The sequence below is a fragment of the Motacilla alba genome, chromosome 1 (assembly GCF_015832195.1).
Source record: "Motacilla alba alba isolate MOTALB_02 chromosome 1, Motacilla_alba_V1.0_pri, whole genome shotgun sequence".
NCBI classification, from domain to species: domain Eukaryota; kingdom Metazoa; phylum Chordata; class Aves; order Passeriformes; family Motacillidae; genus Motacilla; species Motacilla alba.
Genome location: NC_052016.1, coordinates 91,148,378 through 91,175,289, shown reverse-complemented (window position 1 = coordinate 91,175,289; position 26,912 = coordinate 91,148,378). Strand labels below are relative to the sequence as shown.

Sequence of the window (26,912 nt, the reverse complement as noted above, 5' to 3'; positions counted from 1 at the left end):
TTCTCTTTGTATTTCAGTATGAGCATAAGCTTCTAGAGATACAGAACATGATGAATGCTATTTTCAAAGGGACGTTTCTAAACCGTTACCGGTAAGAGTAAAAATAAAGCTGTGACGTGTATCTGCATTCCCCAGAAACTCCAACTCACATTGTACAGATAGGAGAATGAAGTCAAACATCCTGGAGGCACGGATGGTGTCAAGGAAAGTGTAGCAGTTAAATTATTTTTAAGAATCTGGGCTTCCAAAAGGACCTCTCTAGTGTGTTCTTTCAGTTCTTCCTGCTGGCTGTAGAGCAGTGCATTTGTGAATGAGAAGGTATCCAGAATTGCAAAATAGTTTGTAGCTAAAAGTAGTCTAAGTATTGATTGAAGAATAACTTATAATATTAATATGAATAATATTAATATGAATTGGAATATTTTGAATTAGATATGCTTTTGAAATTCCGGAACATAAAAATATTGCAAATAATATAATTGGTTTTAAAATTAATTTTTAATGTGTTAATATTACGATTTAATAATTTCACAGTGATGTTATCCCTGAGATCAGAGCAACCTGCATTGAAGAAATTGGCAGCTGGATTAAAACATACCCAGATGCTTTTTTGAATGATAGTTACTTAAAATATGTTGGACGGATGCTCTACGATAAGGTAAAGTTTATTTATTTATTTTTTTACTTAGGGCAGTACATTAGGTTTTTTATTTTAATTTTTTTGAAAGAATCCTAGCATTTAAATTATTGAGAGTACATGTTTAAGACTGTGGTGGTACAATAAAAATTTACTTTCTTCCCCATTTCAGGTTATATTTTAAAAGCCATTTTAACCCTGAATGTGTTTTCCAGTGCTGTGTGAATCCCTGTATGTGCAGTTACATTTATATGTTGCTGAATTAGGAGTTATTTCTGAAATGTAAAATGGCTTCTATCTTTTGAGAGGGTTAAGTGTTGACTGAAGTTCTGCATCTAGGCTTGATTGACCTTTAAAATTTTGTTAAGATTTATAAAAAATGAAGAAATAAATATTGTTTACTACAATTCTGTTGTAGTAGAATAATCTTCAATGTTGCATTTCTCATCTAGAGTTGCATACAGAAAATATTTACAGGAAGTCCAGCCATTTCCCAAAGGGTTTTCTCCTTTTCCTTATAGTTTGTTTTTTCTTTTGAGTAGAGGCACTTTTAAAAATCCTCCAAATACCACCAAAACAAACAAGCAAAAAACCAAAAGAAGTCAGTAAGTCCAAAACACCAAGTAGTAGAAGAGACAGTGGGCAAAAACTGATACCCAGGAAGTTGCACTGGAACATGAGGAAGACCTTCATTACTGTGTGGGTGACTGTTCCCTAGAGGAGAATGCCCAGAGAGCTTGTGGGCATCTCAGTGGAGGTGTTCAGAACTGTCTGGACACATTTCTGGGATGACCCTGCTTGAGCGGGGAGGTTGGACCAGGTGGACCAACCAGATGGACCAGATGCACCATTGTGGTCCCTTCCAACCTGACTGTTCCGCGCTTCTGTAAAAAAACTCTTTTTCTCTAGATTCGAAAAAGCATGAGAGGCTTCAGGGGGATAGGAATGTTTATCGGGAGCGGCTGATTAGCGAAATCGACCCGCTGTACCTCTGCCGGCCGCCTTTGAAGGCGCCTGTAGCTGTTGTGTAGGTGCTGAGACACCCGGGATTGGTGTCGGCTGCGGGCAGGTGCGGTTGTGTGGATCAGGTTGCGCTCTGCCGGGGCCAGCAGGGGGCGCGCCAGGCTCCCGCTTCCCGGCATTGCCCGTCCTTCCGAAGGTGGCGTTTGGGTTTTAGGACGGCAAATCTATCAAGAACTCTCGTTTGTTCCCGCATGCATCTTATCTGATCGCAGTATCTTTTTAGTACGTGTTCAGTTTGGAGAATTCTCTAAAGAGAAAGTCTTTTTTCTTTTGAAGATGATGTGTCTTCATTTGCAGTACTCTGCAGTGAAGATTAACAACTGGTATCTCTAATTAATGCACACAGCTCACCCACTGCCATTTACTGGAAACTGGAAATAGTTGTTTTTTTCTAAGGGTTTTTTTTATCTGAAAGCAACAGAAAACTTGCAGATGCAAGCAGAATGAGATAAAGTGAGTCTTCCATAGCTACATTTGGCTGAGACCTGGTAGTGTGCCACTGCTGGTGGCTGCAGTCCTGGCTGTGCTTCGTGATTTGCAGCCACTGTCAAACAGCCTGATTTCAAAACAAGAGCACCAACAGGGGCAGCAGTGTTTTTCATATACTGTCATGGATTTTTTGGGGAGGGCTTAGGAAGGAGAGCAGTTTTTAAAATTGTTTTGCCTCGACTGACAGTTGGGTTGTCTTTGCTATCCAGGAGTAACCCAGAAGCAGACCTTCCCAGTTCATAGTCTGGGAAGTGTTGACCCAGCAGTCCTATCAAACCATCCAGGTCCCAGCCTGTATTTGTAAGGTTTATTGAATGGCCCCATCTCTGTGATAGTGGTGGCGCTAAAATCTCATAACTGAATGTGGTCAAGCAGTGCTGGAGCCTGTGCAGAGCCCTCTGAGGTCACTAGAACTGCCCACCACTTTACTGATGTTTTCTGTCATCAGGTCAGGATCAAAATGTACTATGATACAGCTGAGGGACAGTGTATGTGTTCAGAGTATCCTGAAAATGTGCTTACATAATTCCCCTTCACTCTGTCACAGCTTTGCAGGACCAAACAGGCATGTTTTTTGTCGAGATTAGAATGGTAGTTCTGATGAGGGAACTAAGTGGCTGGTGTTTGTGTTTGCTGATGCTGCTGTTTAAAGAACCTGAAGGTAGTGAGATGTTCTTGATCATTCAACATTACTTCACATCCTGCCACAACTATGGGGAATGTTGAATTTAGAAAAGAGGAGGTGGTTGAGAAGGATAAGCAAGGAAAATGCAGATGAAAACTTAGGAAAAATAACAGAAGAAGTCATAGAAGTAGTTATATGTTTCTATTTACTAGAGTTAATTTTCTCAGCACTTAAAGGAACATACTTGTGTGGGTTGTGACTGAGAGCTTTTGGGTAGAAACCTCAGAAGGGAGATGGTATACTTTAATGTGTTACGCTTTATGTCTGCAGGCTTACGCTGCACTCCACCTGACTGGCAAATGACATTCCCAGGCGTGTGCCGAGGGCTCCATGACCATTCAGCAAACCAGTGCACACTGTTGTCCCTTTCTCCACACACAAATTCGATCCCTATTCACAAGCAGAATGTTGTGATAGAGAACCAAGGGTGACTGAAAGAACCAAGAGAACCAAAGAACCAAGTCAGTTTTGCAGTACATTGGCTGAGCTGAGTTTGTGCCCATGTGCAGTGGCGGGTGCCACCTTGGGACTGTCTGTGAGTGAGTTCTGTGGCAGTAAGAAGCAGCAGGTGTGGGCAACAGTCTCTTCCTCAGATACTTTAAAATATAATATAGAATAAGTACTGCTGACATGTCATGGGCAGATTAGAGAACAGTGTATATTGTTACCTGTTGATCTTTCATTTTCTATTTCTAGCAAAAAGCTGTCTTAAACGAAACCATTAGTCAAAGCCTGCCACTGGGTATCATCCTTGGCTTTCCACATAAGCAGATGAACAGGAACTTGTAGCAATGGATAGCCTGTGTGTAGGTGGTCTCCTTTCTTGGATTTCCATGTTTATTCTTACTACTATTGTTAGCAAGAGGAATTAAGAAAAAAATATGAAGAGACTGATTCAAAGTCTGCAGTTCATCTTAGTGTCTCTGCTGATATGCATTGTAATTAGCATTATAAATGTACAGAACGCATGATTTTTCTATGTTGGATCATCAAAGTCACTTTTCTAGTTCCATTTAAAGCTTTGTCCTTTGAATGATGTAACAATATGCATGAGCTAATTGAAAAGCTGGCTAAGGAAAAGACTTCTGTTTGAGGCATCTATGAAGCAGCAGTACTAATAGGATGAAATAACACCTTGTATGGTAAAAAATATTTTGCCTAAATTAACTAATAAGGCTGAATTCAAAGCAACCCTTTTCCTACAATGCTTAAAATATTGCATTCTTGTGTAAAACAGAAATAGGGAGAAGGCATGATTCCTAACTCTGTAAGAATCCACAGTGCATTTCTAAGTTGTGCTCTTCCTCTGGGAATCTAGAGAAATCTGTAATTTCTTGGACTCTGTGTCTATGTTTAGCAATTATCCCAATCAGCCGTGGACAAGAAGCAAGCAAAGTCTGATGTATGGGAGACTGCTGGTTGTGCTAAGTAGGCCATCCATACTCCCGTCTTTGTATCTTTAACAGATGAATAGCACAATCCCTGTACCTTTTGCATTCTGTTGCTTTTGTTAACTGTGGTCTGTGAGAGTTTCTTTGACTCTTAGGGAGCCGTACACAAACTTTGATGTTACCTTTGAGTTTGGCTCGCTGCGGGCTTGCTCTGTGTGTGGGAGAGAGATGAGCGTGTGTACACACAAACAAACTGGTACTGATGTCACTGATAAAGATGAGGCAGCATTTGGATAGGCACCCACAAAGAGCTCTTATTTACATGATATAAATGCTGATAGTGACAAACAAAGATACATGTATTTTAGTGTTACCCAATTTCTCCTTGTCTTACAGCAAGCCGAAGTGCGGTTGAAGTGTCTTCTGGGACTGCAGGGAATTTATAGCAGAAAAGAACTTGTTTCCAGGATGGATCTCTTTACTAGCAGGTTCAAGGTAAATAAATTACTGATTGCTGGTTTTTTGAGTCTAGGTTGGGTGTGTACATAGGGCCTGATGTTTTGATCAGAGCTGATCTCCCTACTCTCTTGACTCTTGAGAGGAGCTTAGACTCCTGCAGAAACAGGACTGAATAGATGAAGGAGTTTTGCAGGGATGTTTGCCTCTGTTTCTATGAACTCTTCCATTTCTCTTTAGTTCACACAAAATGGTGTTAGCATTCACTGTGGTCAGTTATCTCCACCATTTATCCGGATTAGCCCAGGTTTATTTACGGGTTCTTTGGCAGATGACAAAGAATTTCCTATGCTAAAGATCCTCTTTTTGCTGTCCCTGATAATGGGTTAACCTTGTAGATAGTGGACTGGCTGTCCATGTATCACACTGATGTGGGAATGGCTCTCTCTTGATCTACCACGTCAGTATGAATCTTGAAGAAGGATCCCTTATATCCTTTCTGAACAAATCAGGTGATAGACTATAGTTTTGAGTGCTTGTTTTGTGGCTTCACTGACCCTGTACTCTGCCTTTGTCATATTCCAATATCCTGACTCATTTAAGAAGTAAGCCCTTTGCTTTTTTTTAACCCTGGCCTTGCTAAGGATTTTGTCAGCTGCTCTTACCCTAGCAGGGTTGCACTTTCTCAGTATTTGAGTAAGAAAGCTCAAGATGATGTGATTGATATCTCAGTCCCTGTGAATCAGGACATGATTCAGTGTCAGGACAAATCAATGCCTGCATGTGGTAGCAAACCCATGGTCTTTTTGCAAAAGCTGCAGGGCTTACCTGTGTGTCAAAGCAGTTGCTAATAGTGAAAAATGCTTATCACATATCCTCAAAGAACATGAAATGGCCTAATATTGGTATCTTAGTAATAAATTATTCAGAATTAAATTCAGGTATCTAGGATTGACCCCTGTTTTAAATGATTATGTGGTAGTCCCTTATCTTTCTGACTGCTGTAAGCTCTGTAACCAAGTGCAGGATTGGTATTCAATAAAGAGTGATGAAATAGCTCCGAGCTGTTTGTGCTGCGATCTCCCTGTGTGGAGGATGCAGTATAAATGGATTATTGCTAACTCCATCCCCCAGTCAAAAAACCCCCACCCAAAACCAACTCTATCCCCTCTAAACAAAAGAAATCCAAACAGCTACACACAAAATACCAGTTTCAAAGTTTAAAGCATGCTTTCTCAGTGATGGGGAGTGTAATCATATAACCGTCAATCCGTTTCCTGCAAACGGGAGTTACACATGCTCCCTCTGTTACCCTTGAGTGTTCACACTCAGGATTTGTGGATTTAGATGCCTTCCAACTGGATTGAGAAAAAAAAGTAGGTGCAAAGGAAAAATGAATGTAGAGAATTAGAAACCATGTGTTAAATAGGGAAACTAAAATAGTTCCAAATCAAGCAAGTCTAAAGGTGTAATATGTCTTAAAGATAGAGGCCACACTGAGGTGTGCAAGTTCCTGGTTTCATGGGATGGGAAGTTTTTCAGTTTTTTTGAGTTGTTTGCATGTGTACTAAGTTACAATATTGTGAATTCTGGAGGTCAGCAGTATAGCTGCTATGCCATGAGGTATCTTTATAGACTTAAACTCTAACTATCTTTTCAGCAAGGCACTGATTCTGTAGTGTGTAGGTGCAGGCACTTTACTGTTAGTGAGAGAAACTAATTAGATAATGCTTGTAATTTGAGGCTTACCTTCATTTAACATACTGAAGTGCCAGTAGTAACATCTTAGAAACAAGTTGTCAGTCACTTTTAATTTGTAGTGTGTAGTTAATTTCTTGTGAACGCATACATTACATGTATAAAAAATATCATATTACTGCATGATTAATTCAGTTAAAAAATTAACATGCTGTTAATTTTCAGGGGCTGGGGAACTACTTGGTAGTAATCAAGTTGCCTTATGTCTCTTAGGAAATAGCTGCTGAAATAAAAATAAATCTCTGCTGTACTAGTGTAGATGATCTAGCTGTAGCAAAAATACATGTTTATTGAGAACAAACCATGTTACATCTTTTTATTGTCATTTTACATCCATCAGGATCGAATTGTGTCCATGCCTCTGGACAAGGACCATGAAGTAGCAGTGCAAGCCATGAAACTCTTGATGCTTATGTCACAGTAAATAATTTCTTTTTTAATTTACTGTATTGTTTTAATGGCAACAAGATCCAGGTACAAACCTGATGAATCTTCTTGTAATCACTTACTTGTTGGGAAACAGTTGCTTCTGGCAGGATATGAGTTACAGTTAAAGCTGCTCAAGACATTACATTTTCTTTCTGTGGGAAATGCCAGTGTTAAGAAAACCCTTGTGCTGAGATTCAATCTGAAAACTATGTTTTTATATCTTTACGTTTCCCTCTGAAAAGAAATTCCACCTTTTTTAGTTTTGGCTTTTCTCAAAAAGAGCATTTGACTGTCTTGGGGGAAGTTCCCACTGAAGATGGGGTCCCCATCCCACCTTCTGTCCCAGAATTGCCAGGTCTTGACCAGAAGCTTGGAGAACTCTGCCGTCTTCCCTGTCCCTGCACTTGATGCAGGAAACTTTGAGCTTTGAGGCTGTTGCTAGAATTTGGACTTTCAGATTCTTGGCTCCAGGGCAGAGAATCTGTCAGCCTTTGAGCCTATAGCAGACTGACAGGAAATGATCAAATGTGTGATTTTGCTGACGTGGAAGACTAACAGAAGAGTTGCTTTCTAGGTAAATTTACCTGGCAGCCAAAGATTTGGTAGGATAATGGCAAGCTGGAAGTGTGGGGAAGAATTACACTTAGTATTACAGAAGTATATAAATCTTTTTCTGATACATCTTTGAGCAGCATGTTTATTTTAGAAATGTTTTTATTTGCAAAATACATGTAGAATAAATTTTCTGTCCCTCTTTTCCAAAGCAAAATGGGAATAGAAACTTCACTGCATTCCATTGATAATACAGTTGAGATGTTAGGACTCAGTGTCTCCTCTGTCTGAGAGTGTAAGTTGAATTTTGGTGATGTAGATGCTTATTTCCATGTACAGCATGAGACATTATCCAATAGCCTTGTGGGATTTGCTTCTCTATTTAAGCCAGAAGTATTAGTCATTGCTAGAGGAGCATGAAGACCTTAGTGGTCCAACTAATATGGTGCTGTAGATATTTACATTAAATTTCAAGTATGTTTGTATGTTGAGGTGCTGCTTTATTGTCTCCTGTCTCACTTCACATTCCACTGGTTTGAATGGCATTTTTCCAGGTCTCCTTCAATAGGCACAGCAGAACAGCATCTGATGCTGTGGGCACTGCGCCCTCTTCTGAAGGTAGTGCCATTGTTTGGACCTCACTAGTAGTAGCCAGGGTTATATTGTTCCTGTGTTCACAATGTCCATTTCTACATCCCTTGGTTCCCCATGGTGCCTAGCTGTTGGAACAAAGCACAATGCAGTGTCCATGGATAACATGTCCCTGTGCTAGGAGGGGCAGCTCACCATTGTTGAAGTACAAAGATTCCATACACCAGTTATGGCTGCACTTGTTCCGTATCTGAATTAACAAGAGCTATATTGGCACTGCAGCTGTTTATCATCTCTGGCTTTATTATAAGGGATCATGTTCTCATTAATACAAGCTGCAGCTATAAAAGTTTGATCAATGTTTCTTTTTCCCTGAAGCAATTTTTTTTCGGAATTTTGCTTAAATATGGTTTCCAGTGTGAATAAATGCCATCTAAAGTTTTCTGAATTATATTTTTCCATCATAAGATGCAATTTTCGTAACTAAAATTAATACATTATGAAATTGTTTTTAATTAAGTTATGTAAAGACCCAGCAAATACGTTCTTTTCTTTCTTTTTGCTCATCTGTTGCATAGCCATCCAGCTTTCTTCCACTGTACCCCCCCAGTTGCTCTGAGCTCTGCTGATTTGGCATAATTATTGGAGTAGTGAAAGCGTGCATTGGAGACTCAATAAGCAAATTCAACAACAGCTCTTCTCTTTGATAAGAATAGTGCTGACCAGTCTATAACTCTGTGTGAAGAGAATGCAGACAATATAGCCAGTCACATGTACAGGCTTCTTAATAAGAGCCTGCGTCAAGATCCTTTTCTAGCAGGGGAAAAGCTGATGCCTTAGTACCTACAATAGTGGCAGAAAGGACTTGCTGCTGGCACTGCAGAAACAAAGACCTGCAGGGCTAATGTTTCTCAAATAGGTGTGTCTCATAGCTCAAAGGTTTTGTGTATATCCAGACACACACAAAAAGTGTGTCTGGATATTGAGCAGTAGTGCTTCTTGATACATGCAGTAAAGCATGAAATTGAGTTGGGGCCAGCAGCTCCCCTGCCTCAAAGGGGATGATAAAGTAATAAATGACAGCTTGTATGAATGCCACAGCTATTAGTATGCATTGCTGGAATAAAATTTTTGCCACTTTTGTCATGCTGTCTTGACTTCTCTTTGAATGACTAATTTTTGTCATCTGCAAATTTGGCAACTGAATTCAAGTGGCCCAACTTGCATTTTTAGTGAGATGTGAGAGACCTTTCGGATCAAGTTTCTGAAAGCTATTTTTAAAGCTACTGGAAAGAATCTCTATCTGAATTTTCTCTATTTGATCAGGAATCATTAATTTAAAAAAACATAGTCTTCATTGATGAGGTACAGACCTTCAGAACATGTCTCTAATCCTGGAATAAATATTTTGTTATGTCATGACATGAGTCATCCAGTAGTAGCATTTTCCTTCCAATTACTCAGTTGGGTAATTTTTCTTCGGGAAAATACATTATGTCAGTAACTTTCTTTGACTAACTTCCATAGTTGTCTTTTGTGTCAGCATAGCAGCAAGACCTTGTTGCTAGTTGACCATTTTTGTGATGTTTTACAGTGGCAGGAGAGCTGTGCTCCATGCATGGTAGTAACAGGTTTGAGCATCTCTCAACCATCACTTTATTCCAGTTTTGTGGAATATACACTGACTACTCTGTGTACTACTGCCCCATAAAGCTGCTGTGCCTTTACATTCTCTCTCTTGATAGGTAGGGAGGCAGTGAAAACACTGATCTTTTCACTTATTTGTGTTACATTATTAAGAAAAAAATCCCAGTGCTGATTCAGATTTCTCTTGCTATGCATATACTTAGTTTTTTTCAAATCCATATTTGTATTTTCTTCTTGTGTATCTGTGTGAGCTGAGATTTTTTTTCTTTCTTGTTTGTTGCATGTTGTCTCAATTGAATGCCAGTCTTCGGGCTAGTAGATTTCTGTTTTTACACAGCATGATGTGATCCTGAAATGGAAATGAGCCTATGAGGTTTAGCATAATAGAAATTACTAATGGCACCAAATTATGCATAATTGTTAGCATTAATGTTGCAAAGGATCTGACAGCAATAGAACTAGGAAGGAAATAAAGAGGGAGAAAGCATCAGTGATCATGAGAGACCAAGGTAAAAAAAGCATTGCCTTTTATTCAGTGTGCCTACTGCTAGACAATTCTGTTGATTTTTGTGTGCTTAACTACCTAAAAGCGTAGAGGGATTTTGGAAAAGAGCAGCAAAAGTAGTAAGGTACCCACAGTAGATGCAGGGGGAAAGGTTACAGGTGCTATGGGTAGGGGTGCAAATCTGCAATTAGCTTGAGTATGTAAATAGCCCAGGGGAAAATGACTTTGATTTACTTTAGTTAAATGTAACTAGAAACTAAAGTGAGTTTTAAACACAAAACACAGCGGTCTGCCGCAGCATAATCACAGTGTATTGCAACACACTAATCCTATTGCACAGCGGGTGGGAAAGGGCTATTGTTACATTTTAGTGGCAACCGTATTGTCATTTTGCTGATCACCAAAGTGTGTCTTGAAATAACCTGCAATGAGAGCAGAGGAGTTGAGAGTGAGATTGCAGAACAGTTTTGTAGTACATGATTTTTGTACTTAAAATTTTTATTGCAGATATTAGAATACTTTTAGCATACCTTTTTTTTTTTTGGTTGATAGTGCTTGGTGCACATATACTTCTTTCACAATGCATCTGCAGATTGGGATGTTTAACTTGACTTAATTTTAAATGCAAAGGGACCAGATTCTTTTTTGATTGAGATGCTATACCTTGGATTGTCATCACCATAATGTGTACCAGATCTTACCCTGCACAGCCACTAAAAACAAAGACTAGCATAAAACTCTGTGAAGTGTGTCAGGTGTGGTTTTTATTTTACTCTTGTGATTTTGATGGTTATCCTTGGTATGGGCAACAGCACAGACCAAGTCAAGCTACTCCAGCAGTCATACCTCTTGCAAGCAACAAAATGAAACAAAAAGCAAGATACGCAATCTTTCAACTGGTGCCATATGCAGAATAAAATGGGTCTGTGATCTCCCTCTAGAATGTCCCAGTTTCCTCTGGGACATGAAGACTGGGACATGCTCACACTGAAGTGCAGAGAAAATGGTATGTCATGAGATTGGTATGTGGAAGGCCATGCCTGTTTATTTTTAGGTACCTAAACACTGGCAGGCAATTCTGGCTTAACCTTTATCTGTTGCTTGGCATGCTAAGAGCTGTAAATTTGCAGCAGTATTACTGCTGTGTTTGAAGTATTCTTTGTGTGGTTGATGATTGCCTGATGGATGTAAAAAAGAAAGGCACCCGTTTAGTGTGGTAGTGTTAGCGCTGGTGGTTGCAGGTGTGGTCAAGTGCTGCTGCTTGCAGAGGCAGGTAAAATGCCTGAGCACTCATTTCAGAGGGAGTTATAAGCCTAAACCTCATCATGGTCAGAGAGTAGTGGTTGAACAGTAATAGTAGTAGTAGTGCACACAGATATTCCCTCCCACTCAAGAAAGGAAAAAGCAGAAGATCAGGTGCTCAAATGGTGTCCGGAGTGTCTGTCAGCTTGTGTTGCAAAGGAAATGGATTCTCTCCCTTCCTTTGCTTCTCTGCTATTTGGGGGAGCTTCATTTGCAGCTGGAGCAGCATCTCACCTACTTATGTCTTGAGGAGGGAGGAAGTAATACTGCACTAGATTAATGTAATGGATAAGTTCCCAACCTCTTAGAGGACAAAGTTAAAAATGGGGAGGTTGGGATTTTGGAAATCACAGAATGGCTAAAGTTAGAAGGGTTGTCTGGTCCAGCCCCCTACTCACGAAGAGTCACATAAAGTGCATTGCCCAGGACTGCATCATGTGCTTTTAAGTATCTCCAGCAGTGGAGACTGCACAGCCTCCCTTGGCAGCCTGTGCCAGTTCTCTGTTACCCTCACAGTAAAAACATGTTTCCCAGTTTTCAGAAGAAGCTTCCTGTGTTTCTGTTTGTGCCTGTTGCTTCTGGTCCTGGACACCAGGAGCAGAAGTCTGTCTCTGTCTTCTTACTCCCACCACCAGGTACTTACACACATTGCTAAGATCCCCCTGAACCTTCTTTCCTCCAGACTGAACAGTCCCAGCTCCCTTGACCTTTCCTCAAAGGAGAGATGCTCCAGTCCCAGGAGAGAAGATCCCCAGATCATCTCTGTGACCCTTTCTTGGTCTCTCCCCAGTCTGTTGCTTGTACTGGGGAGCACAGCCCTGGACACAGCACTCCAGGTGTGGCTTCACCAGTGCTGTGTAGAAGGGAAGGATTGCCTCCCCAAACCTGCTGGTAACACTTAATGTGAATTGGGTTACCATTCACCTTCTTTTCAGCAAGAGAACATTGGTGGCTCATGTTCAACTTGGTGTCCACCAGGATTCCTTTTCTAAAGATAGAAAATACCTATGGAAAAGCAGTTTCATTAGTACTGGAAAGGAAGAGTCCCTAATTTCTATCCAGAGAGATAGGTATTGCTTAGCTCTTCAATTTATCTGAACGATTTAGTCAAGGAACTCTTTTAAAATATAAACATTTGGGTATTGCATTCATTATTTCTATAAATGTGCTAAAGAGAGAAAACCTGAAATACAAAGAAGAAAAAAATTAAATATAAAACAATGTGTGCACTTGACAGGCATGTTCATACAAGAAATTTCATTTAAGCATAAGAAAAAGGTTTTTCACTGTGGAGTGATCCAATACTGGAACACATTGCCAGAGATGTTGTAGAGTCTGACTTCATGGATTGGACACATCAACCTGCTGTAGCTGATCCTCTTGTGAGCAGGGGGTTGGAGCAGATGATCTGCAGAGGTGCTGACCATCCTCAGCACTCTATGATTCTGTGTTGGTTCAGTTTAGATCACCATACGTTTGTGAAATTTCTTATACTCCCAGCTGTCCACTGGTTTCGAAAAAATATATAGAGAAAAAATGACAAAGACATCTTCATGGAAACTAGTGCTTTAAAAGAATTCAATAATAGATTGACATTAAAAAGAATGAAAGAAACATTGTCAGACTGCTATTTTTTTCTGTAAATTCCCCATAGCCTTTTAATATTTATTATATCATGTTTTTTTATTCCTGTAAGTGCTCTTTGTTGTCATTCTTTGTTTTACTCTCACTTGTTAAACTTGTAGAAGTTTAATAAATTTGATCATTCATGGCTTCACAGGACACACCACTGCTTATTCATGTGCTCTAATGCAACATAAAACCATATTACTTCTTTCATTTTTTATTGTTTTACATCAACAAACACATTTTGACTCTACTTACCCGGTTCTGTAGATAGTTAAATGAGTGACATAAATATTTCTCTTTATGGTGATTTCTTGTTATGTATTTCTTTACACTTCCTATATGTTCTATTACTGCAGATATATTCTCAAGGTAATTACATGTTTAAAGAGTCCACCAAAACTTGCCTTAAGTATGTAAGGCAGCTTTTATTTCACATTATCCTGTGAGACTGATTCATCACTTTTGGAGACATACCATTAGCACTTTCATTTAAAGACCTTTTTAATGGATGCTCCAGTGATAATCTCACCTAGTGTGAGCTCACTTCTTTTTCAGTCAGGTTGAAGGATATTTTTGGGGCTTTGTGACTTGTGAGGATGCTAAAGGATGCAACAGGGTGGAGACAAATGGGCGAGCATAGGAAGGACTGCTGATATTTTGTAGACATCACTCTTAGCAGGAGAACAGTATGAATCCTCAGTTGTAGAGAGGGTGTTGGACCACAGGTGTAGATGGTTTTAAAATGTTACTGCTCGAGGATTGAGTGCAGTGATCAATAAAAATCCTTTCCTAAGTGTCAGGATCTCATATGCTGCTCTTTCATTCTCTGAAGTAGCCTAGTCCAGTGACATTGTGGCAGTAAGAAGCAGGTATTTGGAAACTGTAATCCTGGCTTTGGACTTCACTGCTCTGGTATCTCTTCACTGGGTTATTCAACCTTGATGCTTCAGTTTATTTTTTGTTAATATTTGATATGAATACCATTTCTACCTCTCAGAGAGTGTTCTAGGTGTACTAGTTGGCATGTGGTGTTCTCAAGATGTGTAGCTGAATGAAAAAAGTCATGACTTTGAATGTGTTTGTGCAGAGAGGTCACAGCCATAAGCCTGCCATCAAGAATGTGTTTTGATTTCTTTTTACGTGGGACTCTAGTGTAATACAATATAGGTTTAAAATATTGGAATAAATGACTTAAGAATAATTTGTACTACAGAATGAAGGTTTCTAATTGTTTATTATCTTCTATGGTTTATCTAAGCATAAAGTAAATGCATGATTTTCCTGTTTTATTGCTATTACTCTTTTTACTGTGATCACTAATTATACTTTATATTAGTGTTTGTGTCCACGCAGTGGGCCTGATTTGTCATGGCTTACACAAATCTCTGTTTCTCTATCCAGTGAGTAAAAGAATGCTGCTAATTTTGTTTGAGAGCATTTTTAGAAATGCCCTACAAAAATTAACGCATAGCTGTGTGAACAAGTTGCACGGCTATGGAGAATCAAGTCTAGTAAAAGCTGGACATAGTATTCATGCTATTCTTTGCAGATAAACCTGGACTATAACTCCCGTTGTTATTTTTGCCTAGGAACTGTGAGGATGTGTTATCAGCTGAAGACTGTGAAATGTTATACCAGTTTGTTTATACCACTCACCGTCCGCTTGCAGTAGCAGCTGGGGAATTCCTTTATAAAAGGTATCTCTGCCTGCCTACTTCTTGCATAGTCTCATTTGTTTTGGAATTAAGGTGGATTTATTTAAGGGGGATATTGAGCATTAATTTTTCTGCTGAAAGTGTGCGCCAGCTTTCTTCTGGTAATCAGAAGAGAAATGCTGTCTAGGGGAATTGCATGTTTTCCTGCACAGCCCTGAAACAATAGTTGTGAGAAAAGTTGCAAGACTAACACAGGGAATATGAAACTAATTGATCCACAAGTGCCATGCTATGTTGAGAACATGCCCTCTTTCTCTCTACTTTCCTGTTGCTTTGCTTCTTACAAGCTAATCTGTCACCTGGCATCTGCTGGATTTTCATAGTTTGGTGATTAATCACAAAAATGGCCTCCTCTTCTCCCTTTGGAAGTTGCCTTATACATTGTAAAGGCGTTGAATAATGAGAGATGCAGCAGATTAAAAAGCCCTCCCAAGTTCCTGTCAGGTTAATAAAATACAGGGTTTATCTTCCCCAGGAGTAACTCTTATAAATGGGTTTCTTTTAACAATGGTTGCATGAAGTTGTATGGAGTTGGCATGCTAAAAAGGGAAGAGACAAATATTCTGTCTTTACCACTGAGAGGAATAATCTTAACTTACAAAAAGAAACTAAAATAAAAATATTTAGGCAAGGATTTTGTGGGGGAATATTCAGAAATAATAATTGTGTTTCCACACATAGAGAATCTCTTCCTGGTTGTCGTTTCCTGTCTAACTGAAATGTTGATATTCTGGAATTTGTGAAGCTAAGTCCAACAGAAAGACATTTTAAGAGAAACTTCTGTTTTGATGAATCTGCTGTTGCATCTGCTAGACTTAGTTGTTTGTGTTGGTCCTAATATGCTCTTAGAAATTAGATGTTTCTCCTCTCAGAACTCTGCTGCATTTTGCTACCAAAGTGATTGCCCTGATAACTTCACTTTTTCTACCCAGCTTGCCAGTGCCTTGTGAGCATCTTAACCTTGTAAATCTCATCCTTGTTCTTGTTTGCTCAGTGCTTCTCTCCAGCACTTTTTCCAGTACAGAATGTTCGTTTTGGTGTGATAAGAGATGTTAGTGACACCCTCCTTTCCCTGGTTATTCTGCTAAGTTTTAGTATAAATGCTTATGCTTTCCACCCCTGCTGCCTCTTCTTCTTGGTTTGCACAAAATCTTCTCCATGTCTGCATATTTTAACTTAAGTTACTTAGCTGGCATAAATTATGCCAGCAGAAACTCTTTCTGAATGCACAAGCTTTTGCTGACATTCAGTAGTGTGGTCCAGCTCTTAAATCCAAGCTGTTTGGACCTTACATTAATCTTCAGGGATGGCCTTCCTGTATTTATCTTGGGATTAGCACTTTTTGTGGGTAGTAGTCAGAGTCCTTTATTTTGGATAAAGGGGGAAATGGAAGTGTCATACTGTGGTTCATACCTCAGACAGAAGAGGAAGAGCAGAGTTTCCACTGTATTTGGGACGTTAATTGCCTCTTATAATTACAAGATACTGTGCTTTCCTTAAGAAGCTGCAGTTCCAAGATGCACTGTGATGTGAATAGTAGCTGTGTGGTAATATCTCTGTTGTGTTGTTAAGGTTTTAAATTTGGCCTAGAGCAAGCCTCTTTTCAAGCATGAGCAAATGCCTGTGTCGTTGTATGATCAGTTGTGGAATCTGCATCCAGCATCCAGAAGGGTGGCAGGGTACCTGTGAAACTGTCAGAAATAGTCTCTGCATCCACAGGGATAGCATATCTCTCGTAATGGAAAACAATCTTTTTTCCTTTCATCTTATAAGAAAGTCTAATGAGATTTGGGGTAAATAAGTAGACACTTAAGAGAAATACAGTCCTCATGATCTTGACAGAATCAGTGTTACATTGGTAAATGAGTGTAAAGAGAATGTGGCAGAACTGGACTGACTTGCTTTTCTTTTGGCAGGCTGCTTAGTCATGAGGGAGATAAAGTTCAGCCCAAAGGAGGAGGAAAGTTTGGGGCGAGCACTGACCAGTTGAAAAGATTAATACACTTTTTCCTGGAAAGTGAGGTGAGAACTGCTGCTGCAGTAAGCCTTTTAAATCCAGTGTTGCATGTTAAATCAATTATCTTCTTGCTTTTGAAAGCAATTTCTGTTGGTGAGCTCTGAAATGTGTGGTGTTAGAAATGTTTTTACTTCTAGGTTAAGTTTTTAATGAAGCCATTTCTCTTCTGTTGTATTAAACCTAATTTACAAGTGTGCTAATGGAGAGAATCAGTGCTGAGGCAGTTTCTGGAAACAACCTGGAAGACTAATGCCACCAAGTGAGGGTTTTTTGGCATATGTCCATGTCTTTCTGGAGGCAGATGTGGGTTGCTGTACCATGGCTCCATGCTGACCAAAAACTGTAGTTTTATGAGAGTTTTATCAGCTTAGGTGCTGATAAACAGTTCAGGGTTTAGCTTTTGCAGTGGTGCAGACCTCTATCTGGCCAAAGTGTCTCAGGCACAGCAGTTTTGAATCTTTCTGCAAAGAATTGGATAGATGACTGGTTTCTAGTCTTGTGACTGCATTTTTGGCTGTTAGGGTCAGCAATATAAAGCAATACAGAAACTAGTTTCAGAGATGATTTAATTTAAATTTAAATTTGTATTAAAAGAGAAAATTACTTTATTTTTCCTGCTTTTCCTGATTTTTCACCCCACTTTCCTGCTTTGTATCGGATTGAAGACATGGTGTTTAAATGTTGATTTGCCTTGAAATAAATACATTGGAATACTGCATGTGAATGTATATGTGAATGACAGAGCTTTGTCACTGGACAGAGGGAGAGGAACATATGAAGCTGTATTTCTTTTAGTGATGTGTTTGCTTCTATGAGCTTGTGTTTTTAATCCCTAGCTACACAAACATGTTGCATACCTAGTAGACAGCTTGTGGGACTGGGCAGGCAAATTCCTGAAGGACTGGGAGTGCATGACCACTCTTCTATTAAAAAATGCTGAAGAAGCTGGAGAAGGTGGGTAAGCAAAGAATTTAGTTTTGTCTGAATGAATCTCCCCATGTGTTTTTTTGAACCTTGCCTTAGCTAGTTTAGGATCATTTCATATTGCAGTACCATTTGTTCCCAAATTATTGTCCCCAAGTGCCACAAAGCAGATCAATGCACTTCTACTCAATGCACTGCTAGTGTAATATTTATATCAACATACTTGTTTTATTCAGTATTCTGTATTTATGTAATGTTAGTTTAGAACTTGTGCAGTAAATACTTGTGTAATGAAGCCATAATGCTTATGTAGTGTTCACTTTGTTTGTCCAAATCTTTTTAATGTGAAAGTATTAATAGATTGAAATGCAGTTATTGTCAGGCGTTTACTCCTTCCTTAAAAGAAAATGAGTAATGTATTGAGTTCACTGACATCTAACACTAGAGGCATTTTTTGTAGAATTATTTTGAAGTGTACTTAAATAAACCTTTTAAAGTCCCTTCCAACCCAAACCATTCTGTGAATAGTTATTGTAGACCTGGAGTTGGTTGTGTGATTAAAATCAGTTTGTAGACCCAGTGAGTTAGAGCATTTTGATACTCAAAGAAGATTTGTCCTAAATGAGACACTAGTCAGTAGGAGACCTCATTAAAACTGCCTGTGTTTTTGCAAGCCCAACTGCCCCAAAAAGTTTAGCCATTAAGGGATTAATGGTACTCACTAAAAGTAGAAAATAACTTCCTTCAAATGAAGTCAAACACTCTCTAGCTGTTTATTTAGCAACACTGCATCTCCCATTCTTTCGTGTCCTTCCACAGTTCCTCAGGTAAATGAGTAGGCTTTACATCAATTGTTGCTGCATCTTCACTTTTCTTTTGTGTGATGCTGAGACTGATTTACTTCCAGCACTGAGCGATGCGCAGGAAAGTGCTCTCATCGAAATCATCCTTGCAACAGTCAGAGAAGCAGCTGAAGGTCATCCTCCAGTGGGCAGAGGTGCATCCAAAAAAGTCAGTGCATCTTAGTCTTATTTATTGTCCTGTCATCACATTATCTTTGCCTTATGTACTTTGCCAGACAGCTTGTTCCTAGTTGCAGATGTATCTTAGGAAATAAAATAGCTTATTCTTTCTGAAATGTTGTAATGTCTTTTCCCCTCTAGATCTTATTAGAAGTGAATGTTGAAGGAGGTGAGCATTAGAGGAGAGCCACTCGAAGCATGTTATTGACAGATGATGAGCATTTTATCCATGATGTATAGCTGTTCAGCAATTTGCATCTAATTTAAGGTCAACAAAAAAAAAAAGCATCTGGTTTTCTTCATGGAAAAGTGTCTCTATCTTAGGTTGATATGCTTGAGACAATGTAATATAAGTTAAGCTTGGGATTCCACTCAAATCCCAGAGATTTTATAATTGAAACCAAATTCTTTATCTGCAGATTTTGTCGGTAAAAGAGAAGAAAATCCAATTGGAAGATTGTACCAAAATTACTGAGCACTTTATTGTGGTGCTTCCTCAGCTCTTGGCAAAGGTAACTAACAGCTGCTCTGTGAATGCATGTTAAATATTTCATTAAAATTCCTGCAATGTACTCATATCCTGTTTTTTCTCTGCAGTATTCAACAGATGCACAAAAAGTGGCAAATCTTCTGCAGATTCCTCAGTATTACGATTTAGATGTTTACAGTACAGGACATCTAGAGAAGGTGAATAGGAATTGGGGTCATCAGTTCATGTGGAATGCTCTAAGTTTATGTGACAATGTAGGGAGTTTAATGGGATTTGGAACAAGTAGAAAATTGTTGAAATACAATGAAATGGTCTCATATCTTAAAGGAAAGTGGTCTTATTCAGGCTTTACTTTTTGATTTGGAGTTGCAAAAAAAAAAGCCTTTGTGCTTGTCAGTTCTGATATGCTGGGTCTGGCCTTGGTGGATAACGATTTGTGGTTTTGTGTGGTAGACCCAGCCCTGGGTATTTTCATTCCTGGCTGGAGGGAGGGTGGGTTATGCCATGTGTCTTAAGTTGGTGTCTCCCAGGAGTCTACTGCAGAATAGGTTTCATTCTCTGTGAAGGCTGTCTCCCAGCTGCTGGGGAATGATAGTGACTGAAAGATAAGAATGGAGATAATATATCTGCTGATGGGAAAGGGATGGTCAGAAACGCATGGATGAAATCCTCAAAATAGCTTAACGTATTCTTAAGCAGGGGTGTTTACAGGGAGGCAGTGTTAGGCAAACACTCTGAGGTTAATTTCAGCTCAAAACTTGAACTGGAAGAGAGCGAGTCAGCAGAATGGCATAAGTTACCTCTTCCCACTAAGAGGGAAGACCCTGTCGCTGACATGATCCAAAACATTCTCCATTCTCCATTGCTGATGGAGACAACTTCTACTGTTTAAAGACAGACCTGTCCTTTGGAAAGGCATCTTTTATTCCCTGTGTAATGCTAGTCATGTATTGCTAAAGTAGAACTTAAAACTTAAAGTAGGTGCTTCATTCTTCAGGAAGATCTAGAGACATAATGATGAAAGAAAGCTATAAACACAGAAAAAAAAATGTGTTGTTTAGTCCTACCCTCTTCTGCTTAGACTGGCATTTGTTTAATCTTGTTTATATGACCCATAGGGATATATGGGCCTAGTGAAATGATTTAAAGCATAAGAGTATTTTTGTACAATTTACCTATAAATGCCCCTTTTATCACCTGCAGCATTTGGATGCTTTGCTGAGAGAGATAAAAGACATTGTGGCCAAACACTCTGACGTGTCTGTCCTCGAGGCTTCCTCCAGGACTTATTATATCCTCTGCCGTGAAGAAATTGCCATCTATAGCCAAGTGGATTGTGCTCGAACTCAGATGATAGATGAGTTGATGAAACAGCTTAACCAGCTACTAGATTGCTTCTGGCAAAAGGTGAGTGTGACTCGTTGAGGGGCAAGCAGACTGTTTTCCTAGGAAAAAAAAGGAAGACAAAATTACGGGGGATATGGAACTATTCTTTGCCTGCCATTTCTGCTTGAAGGAGGCAGAACTCTAAAAGATGAGTTTGCACCTCTGAAAAGAAGGGTTCTTCACATTTTAATGAAGTAGATATATTTTGGCAGTATATTTTGGAAGGAACAGAATTGGGAAAATAATAAACAAGGTAGTCCACACCACCAACAGGGCATTGTATGTCTTCTGGCAGGCTTTTATTGGATGCTGATGTTGTAAAATGTGTCAAGCCAAAAGGTCCTCTAACCTCAGACTGGAATTATTTTGTTGATCTGTGCCAGTGTGGGAGAATGTGTACTTGTGAGGAACAAAATTGCTACACCAGATATTCTGGACCTCAGAAATTGCTTTGTAGTTACTCCAGTACTGTGCCAAAGATACTATGTGCAAAATCAGCTAGTGAGTGCTCTCGATCTACAGGTGACGAGGCTCTTCCCAAAAAGGTACAGTTCTGTAGTTCTCCATATTTGTCTGGACATAGGATGCCCTTTGTGCTGTTGCTTGGGATGTAGGGGAAAAAACCGAGCAAATAGCAGTTTGTAATGCAGATTGTATAGCTTTGAGGGTCTTGGAAATAATGACTTCCCCCTTGAAAGAGGACTGCAGTCTCCCTCAAAGCTTTTCATTAGGTCTAAAAAGCAGAAACAGCTGGTGGGGATATGAATAGCTTGCTGGCTGAGCTGAACAACAGAAGCCTGCAGCTGATCTGATCAACTGTGCCGTCACGAACAGGTGTCATGCCATGGTATGAGAGTTAACACTGGCAAGTTTTTATTGGACACAGGGATATTGCAAAATGTGTCAAGCCAAAAAATCCCCTAACCTCAGATTGGATTAATTTTATTGGTCTTAAATAGAGATCTATGTCAATGTGGGAGAATGTATACTTATGAGAAACAAGATCAGTGCAAGACCAGGGATTCTTTGACTCCTCCGTAGTGTGATCTATATCTAAATAAAGAGATTTTTCTCCTGGAACTCCTCCCTTCTAATTCCTGGTTGTATATTTCGTCCCCCAGAATCACATAGTATACTTGTGGAAACTACAGCAATTGCATCTATGGGAAAGTATTTAATATATTTTTAGCTATCTTTGAATGTGATCTGGCAGCTGGAAGCAAAGAAGGTCAGCACCATGTGAACACTTAGCTTTCCAGAGATCCTTAGCAACTGTGTGAGGGACCATGTTAGACTGATTGCTACTTTTTACTCTGTGTTAGCAATACTGCAGTCCAGGGAGGCTGCTATTGGTTTGTTAATGACAGGGATTTTCCCTTACACAAAAATTCCTGTGCAGTTACATTGTTTTCTTTTGACTGTAGAGCTGGACATGAGTACTGTGGTTAAAGGTAAAGGTTAAAGGAGGGCTGGAGGAGAGTGATCCAAGCTTGTGGGTTGGTTGGGAAGGGAACACAGTCATTCCTTTGGCCCACACTGGCTAATTCCTTTCTCTTTCCCAAACTTTCATGATTTAGGAAGGAGGATTTTGTACGGACGCAGGAGAAATTTCCCAGATGCACTCTACTTTGAGAAGAGTAGCAGCTTTTCATAAGTGAGATGTTTATTTACACAATTTTTGTTCCCATGTACCTAAAGTATCAACCTTACACCTGCAAAGTGAAAATTGCTTGTCGGGTTTATTGGGGTTTTTTGCAAGAGAATGAAAGTGATCCCTATGAGTGGTGCTACAAGTTATAATTTCTCCTTAATAGAACTGTACTCTTGGATATGGAATTATTTTTGGACTCATTGCTGAGCATCAGCCCTAATGTGGCTGAAAAGTGTATGCTACAGAATTGAGATGTTGGAGTGGACACAGAGATCCCCTCTGTGGTGCCTCTGTCCTAGCTGGATGTTTTTCCACAGCCTTACTGACAGTACTGGTGGTCAGTCTGAAGAGAGTATAGTGAATGCAGTTGTTCTTTGCAGCAGATGTAATCTGCTTTTTATTTTTAGTTTATCTGATCTTCTTTTGTTAAAAGATGATTTCTCAAAACCTTGGTTCTCCAGAGATTGGTAAATTGTCATGCAAGCTAGTACAGAGGTTAGGGGAATTGGGCCTTCTTCTCAATGTGTCTTTTAGCTGTCCAGCCTGCTGGGGCTACTGTGGTTTTCCAAAGAGAAGTCTAATGTTGAGTTGAGAATACTCAACACTATTAGAAACAGTCTTTTAGAGTGAGCTGAGGAAATTATTCTTAAGACCTTTTTGGGTACTTGAAGACTATGCATAAAGTATAGCAAAAGATACCAAACTCAAGCTTCTTTTTCCTCTGCTCATAACACTGCAGTTTTGTGGTAGAAATGCAGACTGTAAAGCTATGGTTTAAAGACTGCAGTGTTAGATGATGAAAACTTAATTTTTCCCCCTTATAATTTATATTTAGTTGTTTAATGTTATTGCTATACATCATATGAAGGCAAAAATAGGATACCATTTAACCTGTTTGATCACGTGAGTCTTCATTTCTTGCTTAGTGTATCATTATTATTTCTTTTTCACCTGCAGTGCCCATGATCTCACCAAGTGGAATCTGTATGACAAGACTTTAAGGTTCCTGGTGTTTGAAACGGAACATGGCAGTTTGCCTGTTCTGGTGAGTAGTTAATATTTAACACTGAAGGATGTTTTTCTTGATGAAAGCACAAAGAAATACAAAGTATTAAATAATCTTATATGTCAGTGTCCTATGAGACAGGAAGACACTGGGTCCATTTCTCAATGTGGGAAACTGAGGCTGTCTTTGGTTATTGGAATCTGTAAATTTGTGCCTTTATAATAATTAATTTTGGAGATTTTTCAGAACTGTGATAACCACCTGACATCTGGATTGATCCTTTGTCATGTTCAGTGCTTCCATTGATAGCATAGTCTCAGTTTCAGTACATATGAAATTGTTGGGACCGCGAGGAACCTCTTTTAGATTGCATGTAACCAGAAATTGCAATACTTTGGATCTGTTGCTTACAAGTTGACTCTTGTTGTAGTGGTTTATAATTACCAGTTGTCTGAACTGCAGCCTTTTGGTTATCTGGTTGCCTCACCTCAAACACTGTGTGAAGATGGAGTTGTGTATTCTAGGATTGCAAGGTGAAATACTTCAGCAGTTGTGGATGAAACCAGCCCCTGTTTGCAGGAGAGAACTTGGGGGGCTTTTTGGCAAGGGGTGAAGTTTAGTTGAGTAGAGAGAGTCTGCAGCCAGTGGGTAGGCGTGGACTCCTTTAGATGGAGCACTGGAGCACCAAGGTTTGGCTTTTGCTCTGAATTGGAGGAGTCTGGAGGAGTCTGCCTTTCATCAAAAGCTTCGAAGAAATCCCAAGGAGCTAAACTAAAGTGAGCCTCTGGGAATACACTTTTGGATATGTGGGTTGCTTTCCCTTGAACTCATCGAGACATCAGAGAAGTTCTGCAGAAGCAGCACCTTAGTAATGAAGTTTCTCAGGGGGCAGTGCTTGCTTGTATGTAAACCTGTTAAATTTATTTTAGGGCTCTAAATACAACTGGGAAGTGTTCATGCAAGCAGCGTCCAGAATGTCAGGCTTGAATGCTTTGTTTAGTCTTAAGCTTTTTGCTGCTGAGCCTTTAATGTAAATAAAGGACATGTGTTTTTATTTGCAGATTATCCTACCAGCTCTCCAGTGCACATATTTTTCTCTCCTATGGCAACTAGCTGCAGTTTCAGAAAATTCTACCAAGGTTGGTCACTGATGCAATTTTGAAACCTTCAGTTGTGCTTATAGAAATTAAAGCTAATTTTCCTGTTCTGGGATTTCTTGAAAAAGCAAGTTTATAAGAAGATTGTTTGTGTATTTTCTTGAGGAAACCAAATCAAATTGAGGCATTTTCTCTCTATCTTATCTCCTTTTTTTTTTTTCTTTTAAACTGTGTGTGCTTTTTCAGTCTGCAGGAACAATGGTTCACTGCTATTTTTACTGCAAAACACGTGCATCAAATTCCTAGGGCTTGATGGAGATAAGGGACTTGTCTCACTGCCAAAGAGTTTGTTGTTTTCTTGTTTTAAGCAACAAAGAATATTAAATGAAAACTCCAGGCCATTCTGTAACTTTGTTTCTTTTTTTATTTTCTTGATTTACCTACCTACATATTTCTGTCAGAAAGGTTGAGGAAAGGGGTCGTTTTCTCATCGGTTGACTATTTACTTTTGTAATTTTTAAATACCAAGCTCTAGCAGATATTTCAGAAGAAAGTCTAATTTAAGACACCAGAAAGGAAAACTCTTTTATGTTTCGTTTCATGTGTGAATGCGTACCCTGTGGGGCTCCTCCTCATGATGATTTCTGACTCCACTGAGTGCTGCTTTGTCATTCTGTCCCCTTCCCTGGCGCTCCCGTGCATACAGGACAGGGTGCTGACACGGACATTCGCGTGAGAAATGCTAGCTGGGGCGTTACCCGTTTGCCCACTGATTCGCTGTCTATTCCCGTCCCATTCCATTCCTGCGTGGATGTCCACATCTCTCACTGCTCCAATGTGTTCTGCCTTTCACTCCAGGCACGGTTAACTCAGCTTGGTAATGGGGCAGCACATTTTTTAATTTGGCCTTTCATATGACAGCAGATTTTGATTGGAAGCAGATGTGACGGCCCACTCCGCAGGGCCAAATCTGGATGTTGGCAGATAGAGAAGTTCCAAGAGCAAAAAAAAAAAAAAAAAATTCCTGGACAGCAGCTCTGTTATTTCCCCGTGCTCCTCCCCTAGCAGTGTTAAGACAATGTATTGCCCCTCACCTGGTTCTCCTCAGCATGTCCTGAAATGAATCCCTTTTCTTATAAATGTAGAGCTGCATAACATGAAATCTACCTCTCTTGTAATGGCATTCCTTTTACACTGATGGCTCAGAGCTCAGTGCAGTGCAGCTGGGACCTGGTGGGAGACCAGAAAGTCTTTTGTATGGTTGTGAGCAAACCAAATAGTCTCCCATACTGTATTCATCTTAACAAAGTGTGGTGTCTTAAGTTTCTGAGTGCCGAAGTTAAACCCTATTCCCTTTGTAGTCATTAGGAGAGGAAGGGAGAAAACCAACTTCAGAAGGCAGTGCACATTGAACATTAGGTGGGATGGACCAGAGATTTTTTGACTCTACTTCCATTGTTACCACTGCTTTATACAGATAAGATGAAGTGAATAAGAGAATACATGCTGCCCTCCCTACAGATGGAGAAACAAAGAGTTTGTGACTTGCTGAATTCCACTGGCCTCAGCAACTGTGACAGATGCAGTTGTTCATAGCTAGTAAGCTGCTCTGTGAAATGCCAGCTTCTTTCATCATGTCATCAGCTGTGCTATCTTAAATGAATAATATGAGTGGAAGAAAGATGCAACTGTTGTTTGTTCTGTAATTCTCTGTTGAATCATAGTCTCTAACATATTGGTCCTTTTGTTTTTCCTAAATGTGTTTTTAGGAGACTCTTTTTCCACTAAGAAGGCAGCTGAGACATTTCAGTCAGATTTGCACATGCTTCCTCCATCATAAGGAAAAAGATGTAAGAGAAAAGGTTTGTGTTTTTCTATCACTTAATGAGCATTTGTGCTCAGATCTCCTTTTAAATGCCTGCTTTTTTTCATACTGGTGTTTCATTCTATTAAATTTTTGCTGTGTTTTTTGTCTCTTAGCAGAGAAATGACACATAAAAACCCCAGTCTTCAACTATTTATTTTAAATAAAAGTTAAAGTTAAGTTAGTTAAAATGCTGTAAGTTAGTGCTATCTGCATGAGTCCATCTGCAGAATCAAGGCCTCAATCTGAATGAAAGTAATTGTGTTTTCTGATTAGACCTGTCAGTGTACTGGTTGCTATCATTGTTTCAATAATGTTTTGCTATGAATATTACTTGAAGAAATAGAGAAATTTTCCAGTGGTTCATGTCTTAAAAGAGGGGTATTTCAACATAAATTCAGCTCTTCTTGCCCACGGAACTTTGAAGATCTTGAGGTGGTATTTGTGCATGATACTTGTATAGACTGCATGCTAACATACAATTTTTAAGGATTTTGCTGGGGCATTTAATCACAGCTGAGGCAAAGAGAAATCTTTAGTTTGCAAGGAATAAGTGGGATGGAAACTTGTTTGTGTTTGATGGAAATGCAAAGTGGAATTGGCACAAGAAGTAACATGGTCTCTAAACCCTTCTTTGCTTGGTACA

At 39.4% G+C, this 26,912-nt stretch overlaps 1 protein-coding gene across 4 annotated transcripts in view; it reads left to right on the top strand.

Annotated features, from left to right (window-relative positions):
* Nucleotides 1-26,912, top strand: part of LOC119709805 (cohesin subunit SA-2-like) — a 58,148-nt gene that overhangs the window by 16,780 nt on the left and 14,456 nt on the right. For 3 of the 4 annotated variants that reach the window (XM_038158059.1, XM_038158051.1, XM_038158032.1), the window contains 15 exons: nucleotides 18-91; nucleotides 535-658; nucleotides 4,622-4,720; nucleotides 6,780-6,859; nucleotides 14,684-14,791; nucleotides 16,726-16,831; nucleotides 17,663-17,780; nucleotides 18,658-18,761; nucleotides 19,192-19,284; nucleotides 19,370-19,459; nucleotides 20,466-20,669; nucleotides 22,226-22,302; nucleotides 23,257-23,344; nucleotides 24,367-24,444; nucleotides 26,172-26,264. In XM_038158059.1, the coding sequence (XP_038013987.1) occupies nucleotides 18-91; nucleotides 535-658; nucleotides 4,622-4,720; nucleotides 6,780-6,859; nucleotides 14,684-14,791; nucleotides 16,726-16,831; nucleotides 17,663-17,780; nucleotides 18,658-18,761; nucleotides 19,192-19,284; nucleotides 19,370-19,459; nucleotides 20,466-20,669; nucleotides 22,226-22,302; nucleotides 23,257-23,344; nucleotides 24,367-24,444; nucleotides 26,172-26,264 (1,536 nt within the window). The remainder of the gene's footprint in view (nucleotides 1-17; nucleotides 92-534; nucleotides 659-4,621; nucleotides 4,721-6,779; nucleotides 6,860-14,683; nucleotides 14,792-16,725; nucleotides 16,832-17,662; nucleotides 17,781-18,657; nucleotides 18,762-19,191; nucleotides 19,285-19,369; nucleotides 19,460-20,465; nucleotides 20,670-22,225; nucleotides 22,303-23,256; nucleotides 23,345-24,366; nucleotides 24,445-26,171; nucleotides 26,265-26,912) is intronic. The other variant, XM_038158040.1, reaches the window with a different exon arrangement.